Source organism: Typopeltis vanoorti, chromosome 14 (assembly GCF_054136105.1).
Source record: "Typopeltis vanoorti isolate ZY-2024b chromosome 14, IOZ_Tvanoo_1.0, whole genome shotgun sequence".
NCBI classification, from domain to species: Eukaryota; Metazoa; Arthropoda; class Arachnida; order Uropygi; family Thelyphonidae; genus Typopeltis; species Typopeltis vanoorti.
This window is the reverse complement of record NC_143562.1, coordinates 40,104,120-40,116,230: the sequence shown is the minus strand read 5'-3', so window position 1 is coordinate 40,116,230 and position 12,111 is coordinate 40,104,120. Positions and strand designations below refer to the sequence as shown.

The following is a 12,111-nucleotide window of genomic DNA, read 5'->3' as shown; positions in this document are numbered from 1 at the left end:
ACAATTCCTCTGCAATCATTAACAACACTACCCCTCCTCTTTTTACATTTCTATCCTTCAGGAAAATTATATATCCTTCCCTTTCTATTCCTGACATCACATCCTCCTCAGACAACCAAGTTTTGCTTATAACTAATAACTTATAATTATCTTTCAGCATACTGACTCAATCAATGTGACAATCTTGTTTCAAACTCATTACATTTACATACAAACATAACAATCCCCATGTCTTTGCAGTCATTCTACCAGCACCAACATTCTCTATTCTAGCTGTTATACCACATCTCTCTCTCTCTTCAGACTGACCACTCGCATTTACCTGATCCTGACTCTGATTCCCATTCCTACCTGTCCCATCCTCACCTTTATGCATTCCATCACTTTGTGGTGATGCAACCACATCTTCAACCTGATATCCATCTTCCTCCTGTCGTACAGTCTTTTAGTTGCGCTATCATGATTCACAAGTAGATGATCATTTACTATTAACTTCTTAAATCTTTGCCTTCTCAAAAAATGATAGCCTTTCTAAATGCCCCAAAACCCTTTCAAATGCAGTCCATCAACTTTAAACTCTTCCAACTTTCCTTCAAATTCACTCAACAGATTTATAAATTGAATCCCTTTGCCTCATGCAACTCAGCCATCTTACTATTCATTATCTCTTCTCTCCTTCTCATTCACTATCTGGGCCTGTTGACCAGATATTGTCATATCTGGGCAACAGGCCTATGACTTTTCCAACAACATTGTTCTTCTTCTTTACCTGCCACAACAACTTCATCAAGGGACTTAGTTTCCCTAACTAAGTACTTTGTGCCTATGACTACCACTGATTTTTAATGCTCTGTCTTTCCTGTTCTGCAATGCATCAGTTATTTGCTTCATTGTTCCATCAAGAAAGCATGTTTTGTGAATTTTATTAGTCATCACATCTCTAATGATCGAGTCCCCATACAATGATATACGATTATCCTTTGACTCTTTTTATAATACTAACTTCCTCCTTCTTATTCTCATTGGCTAATCTTGTCTTTAGATGTTTAATATCCTCTTCCAGATGTTTCATTTCGATTTTCATTTTCACTAACTCTTGCCTAAGCGCTTCTACTGTGGTCCTGACTCTTGCTCCCATTTCTAATCACTCCAGTCTATCCAGACACTTTTCACGTATGTACATTAATGCTTTCCTTCTTCTCGTTGATCCAAAAAGTCCACAAATCTTTCACATTTTTGGTGCATACATATAGCAATTTTTGCAATGCATCCACTGCGAAAAATCAAAGGCAGAGCTAGATCTTCATACTGAAGCCTTCCATGCTGTGCCGATGTGCGTTTCTTTATGGATGCCATTTTCAGAAGCAGTAAGAACAAACAAGTAGCAAAACATAATATAAACAACAAAAAATTCCAACAACAACACTACTAAAAGACACTTGTAAAGGACAAAAAAAAATTCACCACAGTTTGTGATAAAAACCAGTATACACTAATTAAAAACGCTTTTTTAGCACAGCTCAAATGTTTTTTTATATAAATTGAATCCCTCTTTGCCTCACACAACACATCCATTATCTTTTCCCTACATTCACTTGTGACACGCTTTTTATTTAAGTGGTCAGGTATTTCAACATCTATCTCTAATCCAGACTATTTTAATAAGGTGTGGCAACTTCTGTATGGAAATATGACTTCTGCATTACTTCAAACTTGGTATAATTTCTCTGTCTGGCTCCCACTGACGAGACCTCAATAAAGGTTGAAACTGGTCTGGGTAGTGGCCCTTCCCATAATGTATAACATTATACATGTCTGTAAGGATATGTGCATTGCATTATGGGATACTAAGGCAATTGATGTGAAGTCAATAGCCTCTATATATGAGTTGCCCTTTCATGAAATTACAAATTAAACAATACTAGAGCTATTGTTTAATTTGTACGGTAATGATATAGCAGAAGCTTTGGATATTAAGTTGTTTGCTGATAATGCACAACTGGGGAGGGCAATAGTTGATAAAGGTGATATAGATATCTTGCAGGATAATTTAAATAAATTGGCAACGTGCACAAAGGACAATGGTTGTCAATTGAATGTTGAATGTTACAAAATATAAGATAATGCACTTTGGAATGAAAAAATTACATACTTTGTATCATATTGATGGTACTGGATTACAGGAAATTGATGAAGCTAGGGATCTGGGATGATGGTGGATAGAGATTTGAAATGCAAAGGACATACTGCAAGGGTTGACAAAATAGCTCAGAGGATTACTTGGTTGAACACATTGACAAAGTAAAGATTGAGAGGTTATTATCCTTCTTTATATGGCTATGATTTGGTTACTTGGGTTTCTTGGGGAATCAGTAAATGGTGGAGAGGATTCAGAGACAAAGTTGACTCTTTGATTTTTATCACAAATTCAGTTAATAAGCTGGTGAAATGTTCCCTATGAGGACAGATTGAAGGTGTGTGGATTGCAGAGTTTAGCTGACAGGCAGAAGAGAAGGGGAGGGGGGGGGATATGATAGAAACCTATAAGTTACCAAAGGAATTCTATAAAAATTCCTTTAGGTGTGAGATCATGAGATTTAGGTGTGTCAGGTGTGAGACGGTGTACATTATTTCCACTGTTATTCATCATCTATATGGATCACATTATGAAGGAATGTGGCATTAAACCTGTGATCAGAATTGGAGATGTTAATTTGAGCTTTTTACTTTATACAGATGATGTTATACTTCTAGATAAATCCAGTACAAGTCTGCAAGATTACCTGACTAAACTGAATAACTGCTGTAATAAATTTGGTATGAATATCAGCAATGAAAAAGACAGACAGAATTAGTAAAGCTGGTATGGTAGTAAATCAACTGAATAAATTTATATGGAATAAGAGAGAAATTAGTCAAAACACTAAAACTAGCTGTTTTTAAGACAGTGTTCAAACCAATTTTGACTTATGGATCTGGGAGTTGAATTAGAAATAACACTTGATCAAGGACTGGAGACTACAGATATGAGAGTTCTGAGGAAGATTAGAGGGGTCAACAGATGGCATTGATGTCTTTATCACATAAAGACATCGATGTATTTATATGATAAAATAAGAACGTTATGAAAGAACTTGACATTGGTAGCATTCTGGTCTATATTTGTAGAGCTGATCTTAGTGGTATAGCCACTTAAACAGAATGGGAGGGGAATGGTTAGCAAAACAAGTGTTCTTTGCCAGGATGGCAGGAAAATACTCAGAGTAAGACCAAGATCTAGGTGGGTTGATATAGTAAAATATAATAGAAATATAAGATCTGACAATATTGGAGTCTTGACAGATAACAGATTAATTTCAAGTAAAATTGTCGATAGGAAGTTAATAATGATATAACCCTTTCATGTTGTACTACCATAATATCATGTACACTCCCACTCCCCTGAGGGTACATGTCAGAAATTTGATGATGTGCTTTCCTCTCAGAAATTACTTCCTGGTCAAACTTATTGCATGGAGAAAATAATATTAATAGCAACTAATAATCAGTATGAAGTGATGGTGACCTCTTTAACTATGTAAATTAAATTCACATTACCGAGCTTTATTTCAATCCAATGTAACTAATTTTCTGTATAAATATATTAGTAGCTTTTAAACATTAAAATATTTTTATTTTATTTTTTTTTTGTTGTTGTTGTTGTTTTTTTGGGGGGGAGAGGCAATTTAAAATAAAAATTTAAAGGATCAAAATATTATTAACAAACCAAAACAGTTAGTAATTCTTGTAGAAAGGCTTATATGCTGGTTAAACATGATAACTAAATACTTAAGGAATTGACAGCGTACACTAAAAATATAAATTAAATCAATTTTAATATAAACTTTCCGATATTTCGACAATGTCACGTTGCCATCTTCATGGGAACTTAAGATAAAGACACGTGCACTCAAGTACTACATAACAGCAAATGAGAAACAAAGTGAGGAAGCTACCATTTTCCTAAAGTCCTGATTGTGTCCCCCCGGCATGCTATATTAGATGTTCTTGGCCTTTGGGCTGAAGTTCTTCTGATATATGTTTCCCAAATTTGGGGCAGTCTCATGCATACAAATTTGTTAAGGTTTGGCATGTTCTTATGGGCTGAGGCTGATTCCATGAATAGTCTTTCATATTTGAACTTGCTGCAGTGTATTACTGTGGCTTTCTTTCACCTTATTCTGTGGCAAGTATCCAGAGCATGGTCTGCAAGCCCAGAGTGCTGTACTGGTGAAATCAGATGTAGTCCTTGTGTTCTGAGATTCTGATATTTGCTGTCCTGCCTGTTTGGTACAGTTAGTATTTTAACTATAGTTAAAATACTAACTGTACCAAAGTGTAACTGTGTTACACTTGCTGATAATTTTATATTAATATTCATGAAATGTTTACTTATGTAGGTAGATGTTTTTGCTATTATTATTGCATGTCAAGTTGCATTGTGAAATATTTTGTAATATATTTTCTTTTTTTTTTTTTGTAGTACTTAGTGTATGATACCCAGATGATCATTGGAGGTAAACACAAGTATTCTATTTCACCTGAAGAATACATCTTTGCTGCCCTTAACCTTTATTTGGATGTTGTAAATCTTTTCCTGTATATTTTGCAGTTAGTTTCAGCAGCTAGAGATTAATATTTCATGTGTTGCCAAGAGCTTAAAGAGTTTAATTTATGTTGAGATAAAACTTACTGTATAGTAATCTTTGTCTGTAAATGTTAATATTTTTATTACAAATGAAAGTGAAGTTCAAGTGATATTCATTCCAGTCATCTTATTTTAAGAATAAATATGTTTCTGAACGGATTTTGTTTTTTTTTTTCAACATTTTTTTCTCCTCCAACGTATGTTAGACAATTAGGAAATTTTTCTGGTTATTTTTTTGTAGATTTCCACCCATCACTGTATACAAAGTAAGTTTTATATTATGAACATAAATAATTGCTGTTATTGCTGATTGGTGTGGTAGTGTGTATATATTTGTTAAAAATAATAACAGAAATTATAATTCGGCAGGTTGTCCTGTAGGTGCCACGTGATTTCTTAAACGTTTCATATAATGTGATTGTACAGGTGCCTTTGATTGCATACACTATGTGCTGTACATTTTGCTTGCTTTAATCTATCTGCTACTATTAGGTTATTTATACTCCAAAGGTGTAATAAGATAATGTCTTTTGAGGAAGTATTTATCTTATGTAGCCAATTAAATAGTATTTAAAGAAGGGACATTTTCAGTTTTGCATGTAAAGCTTAGACAATCTTCTTATCCTTGCATTTTTTTATTTTAACTATAATTGAGCATTAAAATCTATAGCTCTCACGAAATAGCTGAACTCTGTTTTGTAGATACTGCTAAACATCCCTGTGATTTAAGCATGTTTAGCCACAATGCTTACTGTTTTAAGTAATTTTATGCATAGGTTTCTAAAGCTTCTAAATCATGAATAGTGATTTAGAAATATTTGATCATTTTCATTTAGTTCCCTGGGAATTTTGTTAATATTGTGTAACAACTTCTTGAAAATCTAAAATATTCCTTTATGATGAAAAATTAGTTCTGATCATTAGTGTACATTTGTGTTCAAAATTAGTATGTTTTTTGTCTTTAGTTTTTCTTAATATATTTTATCTGAGATGAAGTACAACTCATTGCACCAATACCCTACTAGTCCTCTTTATATGTCTCATAAATTTTTGTGTGTTATCTGCTAGTTGTCTTTCCTCTTTTATGATGATATTTGGTTAGTTTTTTATATAATATTTAATACCTTTCATTGAACATCTAATTCACTGATCCTGTGCACCATATTTTCATAGATAGATGTTATCATCAATATTCCTTTTTAATGTTCTTAGTCATTAAAAAGTATAAGGCTGTTTTGTTTTTTTTTTTTTTTCCCCCCCACATGAGCAAAATGTTTGTGATCATTCCAGATTTATAATCAGAATAAAAGTTTGATTAATGTTTCTGCATAACAGTTTTTAGTTTTGCAGTTGCACCTTCTTTGTGTATTTAATATCAGATAACTTTCATTTGTAAAGATTAAATTTTATATTTGACATAAAATTGACTGTTGATAATTATCTTGTAGTTTTTAAATGGACGATATACTTGAAAATACAGAGAGAAGCTATTTTAGTTGGAGAACAGTTTTCACTATAAAGATGTACACAAACTTTAATTTACCTGTCATCATGCTTTTTTTTCACTTGATTTAAGAAAAACATAGCTGAAAAGATAATTTTTTTTTACTATCTTTAATCTCTTGTATCTGAATATTTTGAAAAATCTATTTTTAAAACCTTTACACCTTCACCTAATGACAGATGCACACAGTAATAAATAGCAATTTCTTATTAATGTATTCTTATATTGCTTATTTATTACTAAAGAGAATGGTTAAGCATAAGATTTTTATGATATGTATCAAATGCTGACCACTTTTCTAAACTCACTGGAACTGTCAAAAAATAATTCAGTACAAAAACAAACAAAAAACACACATTTATTTTGCTCTGTTTTGGAATAGATAGTTTAGAAATATTATTTGTAATCGAGTTCCCTTCCTTGTGAAATTAGAACTTTGGATCTAGTCATGTGTATTTTTTTTTAATTTGTTTTAAGAAGTTTAAAACATATGCTTTGACTCTGACTGTCTCTCTCTGTAATAAGATTCCAATTAGATCAGAAATAAATCTTGGGCCTACTCATTCCTTTGTAATTGTAAATTTGTAACTTCTCAGTCCATTGGGACTGTATTTAAAGTAACAACTGGCCTAGTCATTTACATATTAAATCCTTTGATGTATATGACATTGAGTGGTATTCATATAACTTAAAGTAAGTGGAAAGACAATTGAAATACAAAAACAAAAGTTAAGCTTCATGTTTCTGGTTAGTATGGTGCCTATAGACATATTGAAAAACACTGTATAGCAGTGTGATTTATTTGGACTAATTGAAATGTAAGTACACATTTAAATAAAAATTAATACAGTAGAATACTTAAGCTAGAATATTAATGGCATAAAGTTTTTGTCTCGGTATTCGAGTGCATCTTCAGTATGAACATCAAAATTAAAGCGCAAGTAATATAAGACTCAACAGTGAAAAGTTATCAGCCATATGTGAATAAAGTAGCACAGTCCAAACTGCTTAAAGTCTTAACATTTTTTATATATATTTAAAAGGAGGGCTGTGGGGACAGCAACAATTTCCCCTAAAGGGGATAACTTAATCCCACCAGATATATTCAGAAGAATGTTTTCAGGACTTTAGAGCAATACAAACCATGCTACTGTGCTTTTTTCACATACAGCTGATATGTTCTCATTGTCGAGTCTTCATTATGTTACTTGTGCCTTGCTAAATTTTTGAATTTATACTGAAAGATTTCCTTGATATTTTGGCAAAAATTTTATGAAATTAAAATTCTAGCATTAATGTTTTATTCCATTGTATTAATTTTTATTTATCAGTACAATTTATTGTGAATAAAATAGATAGACTAGATTTAGTATCTCTCTAGTTCCTTCACTTTTTTGCTAAACATTTTGAAAGATTTATTGTTATTGCTCTTCTCATTACTAGAACTTTTTTTTTTTGCGGATTCTAATTCAAATTTACAAAATTCAGAATAATCTACATTCCATTTTCATGACTCATCAAACTTTCTAAATTTCAAGTACTATAAAAATGTTCTAAAAATGTTTCTTCTTCTGCTGCTGGTGATGTGTTGAGGGCGGGGACACCACTAAACCAGCACATATTAACACAGGATGGGAAATGATGCATAGGTATTATTGTAGTAATTTAAATGTTCCTTTACAGTGGTCATTGGTGGCCTAGTCAGCCAGGCAGATAACCCCTCTATTCTCCAGTCAACAGGTTATGGGTTTTAATCCCATGACATGTCTGTGAATGTCTTTAGGTAGTAGTAGATGAATTATGTTGCCTTGGATGATTATCTAACCTTACTACACTAATGGCACCAGTGTATGCACTGATGTGAATTTTTTTAAAAAAGTAGTTGTACAGCCACAGGCCAGCTGCATCATTTTCTACTGTTGTGTATGTGTTTATATATAGCTAGTATATGCAGGGGGGTGGGAGCATATACCTATACTAGAAGATCATTACACCAAAAGTGGTTAATTATTGTTATTTTATCAAATATTTGCACTGTTTCATCGCAGATAATCATATAAAGTTAATTTGAATGTTGACTTTCCTTTTCCTCTTAGAAAAATATGAATTTAATTATGATGGTAAAAAAAAAAATAGGAAGCTGCTAGATGTAGTCTTATAAATAAGCAAATAAATTTCAGATATTCTAAAACTTTATGCTGCTGATATTAAAATTTGGACATTATTTAGAGCTTGTAAATTTTGTCCCTTATATTTTCTAATTAATTACAGATGAATATTTGAAAACTGTACCAAAAATGTGCTATAAGTCATTAAGTTTTACCATTTGTACTGAAATATAAAGGCTAATCGATATAAAATTAAATGTTTACAATTTCTTTTTAATAATCTGTAAGTGAAACTCAAAACTTTACACCTAACTAACATCCATAATCACATTTTTGATATTAAAAATGAGTTTTTCTTGTATTAATGAATATCATGTTACATCCCAATAGAATTTAAGGATATGAATTCCTAATAAATATCTCAAATTTGTTATGTATTTGCAACTTAAGTTTGTGTGTGTGAGAGAGAGAGAGAGGGAGAGAATGTTAAACTATATAAATTTACTATCCAGATATGTAAACTCTTGAGCTCAAATCAGTAATGCTCAAATAAATCATTGAATCATATGAAGTAATTTTTGTTACATTTTATGTGATTGAAATGTCTGAACAGTAGTTATAGCAAAAATAAATGTTAGTGGGGAGAATTGGGGGAGGGGAAATTGAATGAAGTAGAATTCTATACAATATGCAAGTAATAAATATTTGTAAAATAATATTTCCATGTTGCTATGACAGCCATGATTTGAAACAAGATAATCTGGGGGCAGGAGACTTTGAAACTACTTTTACAGAACTTGATATTCTGTAGAAATATTTATATTTTGAAAAAAAAAATAAATAAATCTTTCATCTGTAAAACTGCTGAACACATCTTCAGCACAGGGATCCTTATTTTCATTATGTAAAATTTCCATTTCATTTAGCATATACAGTTGACTTACTATTACAAACCTGTAGGGACCACAGAAATAATTTACTATAGTGAATTTATTTTAATGTAGCACTGTACCTATGGAGCTTTGGTTGGGACTTTTCAGTACTTAATGAGTGAGTTATAGCAGTATAAATTAATGATACCAAGAAGTTATATACTTGGTTTAATCCTTCATCCAAGTGTAAGCAAACAAAGTTTGCGTCTGAAGTATTTCAGGACTACGGCAACTCATATAAGGAAGCTGAGACTTCACATCACTTGCCTTAGTATCTCATAATGCAAAGCACGTCTCTTTGGACATGTATAATGCTATGCATTATAGGAAGGGTCACTATCCAGACCACATACTTCAACCTTAATATCACCTCTGGGTCTGGCTTCCTCTGAAGAGACCTCAATAAAGGTCAAAACTGGTCTGGGTAGTGACCCTTCCCATAATGTATAGCATTATACATAACTGCAAGGAGATGTGCTTCGCATTATGAGATACTAAGGCAAGTGATATGAAGTCTCAGCTTCCTTATATGAGTTGCCCCAGTTCTGAAAATATTTCAGGTGCAAACTTTGTTTGCTTACACTTGGATAAAGTGCCAGCCTGGCTCACGAGTGGTTAGTGTATCCGCTCTCCATCCAAAAGGCTGCAGGTTCGAATCCCACCTTGGGCATGGATGTTTGTGATTGTCTGTAGAAATACTAGTGGTAGTGGTCAGCAGCATGGCATTGGTATAGTTGCGGTCAGTTGGTGGATTGAGTGGTGGAGACAGAACTGTAGAGCAGGTGCCCTCCCTCATTGAGTCTTTGGACTCCCTTGAGGTATCAAGTGTTCTCTGCCAGGTTGGCAGGAAAAAGACCAAGATATAGGTAGATTGATACAGTAAAAAGTGCCTTAGAAGACAGAAATATAAGACCTGATAATATTGGAGTCTTGACATTTAACAGACTGATTTGGAAGAAAATTGTAGATAGGAAGTTAGTAATGATGTAAATTTTTCATGTAGTGCTATCATATCCTGTACATCCCTTGAGGGTATATATCAGGAATTTGATGATGATGATCAAGGAGTATATAATTTTTGGTATCATTAATTTATAGTATAACCAAGTGAAAAAACTTCCAACACCTTTCTCTAATCCAGAGTAATTTAATAATAAGGTGTGATACCTTTTGGCAACTCGTATAAGGTACATATATGAAAATATGACTTCTGCATTACTTGAACCATAGTATCACCTCTGAGTTTGGCTCCCACTGGAGAGACCTCAATAAAGGTCAAAACCAGTCTGGTTAGTGACCCTTCCCATGATGCATAGCATTATACATGTCAACAAGGAGATGTGCTTTGCATTAAGAGATACTAAGACAAGTGATGTGAAGTCTTGGCTTCCTTATATGAGTTGCCCCAGTCTCCTGAAAATACTTCAGGTGCAAACTTTGTTTGCTTACACTTGGATAAAGGATTAAACCAAGTATATTATTTCTTGGTATCATTAACTTATAGTATAACCAAGTGAAAAAACTTCCAACTTATAGCAGTGTTTGCTATACTGAGAGTCAACTGCACCACTCTAGTTATTCCATGTACCTGTTTGTAAATTACTATTTATTTAGCTCCATAAAGGGAAAAGCTATCGATTTCTTAGTTTTGTTTAATTCTTTTCCTCTTACATTGTAAATGTATGTTTCTGTTGTATATTTGAATAAATCTGTATGCTACTAATAATCACATGCCTAATGTAAATTGTTTTATTTTCTAATCAATATTCTCATGCATAAAGGATGTTAAGTTAGATTTTATTAGTTACTCATTTAGTAATTCTAAATAAGCCTTCAAGGCATGGTTGTTTTGTGTGATTTTATGTATTTTTGAGGCATGAAATGCTCTTTTTGTTTTTTAATGATTCTCTCAAATCATTTCCTTATATGTTTCTTTTGAACACAGATAAACTAGATCAAAAGTAGCTAACATAATGTGGTGCAGCTTGTCCAACAGCATATTAATCTAGCCAACCAGAGTTAGATTGTTTATGACCTCTTGCTAATCTTAACATTATTCTATGAAAACTTAATCTCAACATTTTGTTGTATACAGGACAATTGTTTTTTGTGGTTCCCACCCACAAAAGGTTATAAATGCATAGTACATTTGTACCATGGATGGGCTAAGGTTTTTTTGTTTGTTTAAATAATGAAAGTGATTATTGCAGTATTAGCATATTCAGTTGTTACTAATAACGTATTTTATGTTGTATAAAGTGTAATTTCATGTTCATAGATTAAGTTATCCAACTTTAACCAAAAGTGAAGATGGTTTAACAAACTCGAGTACATCTATGGAGACAAAGTTTCATTAAAAATCTATGTAACTGCTCTGGTCAGCCAGAGCAGGTGTTATATAGATATAACAGCCATATATATAACTGTTATATAGACAGTAATGCTAATTCAACTAAAATTACTAAATCTGAATGGTCAGTTTGTATATGGGATGTCTAAGAAGATTGAGAAATAAAATAATACGTCTTCTGACATTTGGTTTGATTATAACAAGTGATCAAGACTATGAAGCAAGTGTATTATCTATTAATTATGTCTATTTTTGTTGAAATGGAAAAGAAGTAATTTCAGGTAGGTAAAACTCTGCTGTATCCATTCATGGGATTGACTAACTTCAGTTAAAAGCCCTCACATAGATAAGATTCAAACTCAAGTCTCAACAACCAAATTCACCTGCCATAATTGCTTTATTGCAGTAAGTGACTCATGAGAAAGTTAATTAAATTTTTTATTTTTATTTGCTCTGCTATTCTAATTTTGCCATACCATTCTTGGTTATGGGATATCTTGGGACATCTATTTACAGGACCAGTTTTAATT

General features: G+C 32.5%; 1 protein-coding gene across 2 annotated transcripts in view; it reads left to right on the top strand.

Moving 5' to 3' along the window:
• The window catches only part of LOC150099389 (protein lifeguard 1-like), a 260,287-nt gene extending 248,522 nt beyond the window's left edge, over positions 1-11,765 (top strand). For both annotated transcript variants that reach the window (XM_090403359.1, XM_090403360.1), the window contains exon 11: positions 4,523-11,765. In XM_090403359.1, the coding sequence (XP_090259485.1) occupies positions 4,523-4,675 (153 nt within the window). In that variant the 3' untranslated portion in view covers positions 4,676-11,765. The remainder of the gene's footprint in view (positions 1-4,522) is intronic.
• The last annotated feature ends 346 nt before the right edge of the window (positions 11,766-12,111 follow it).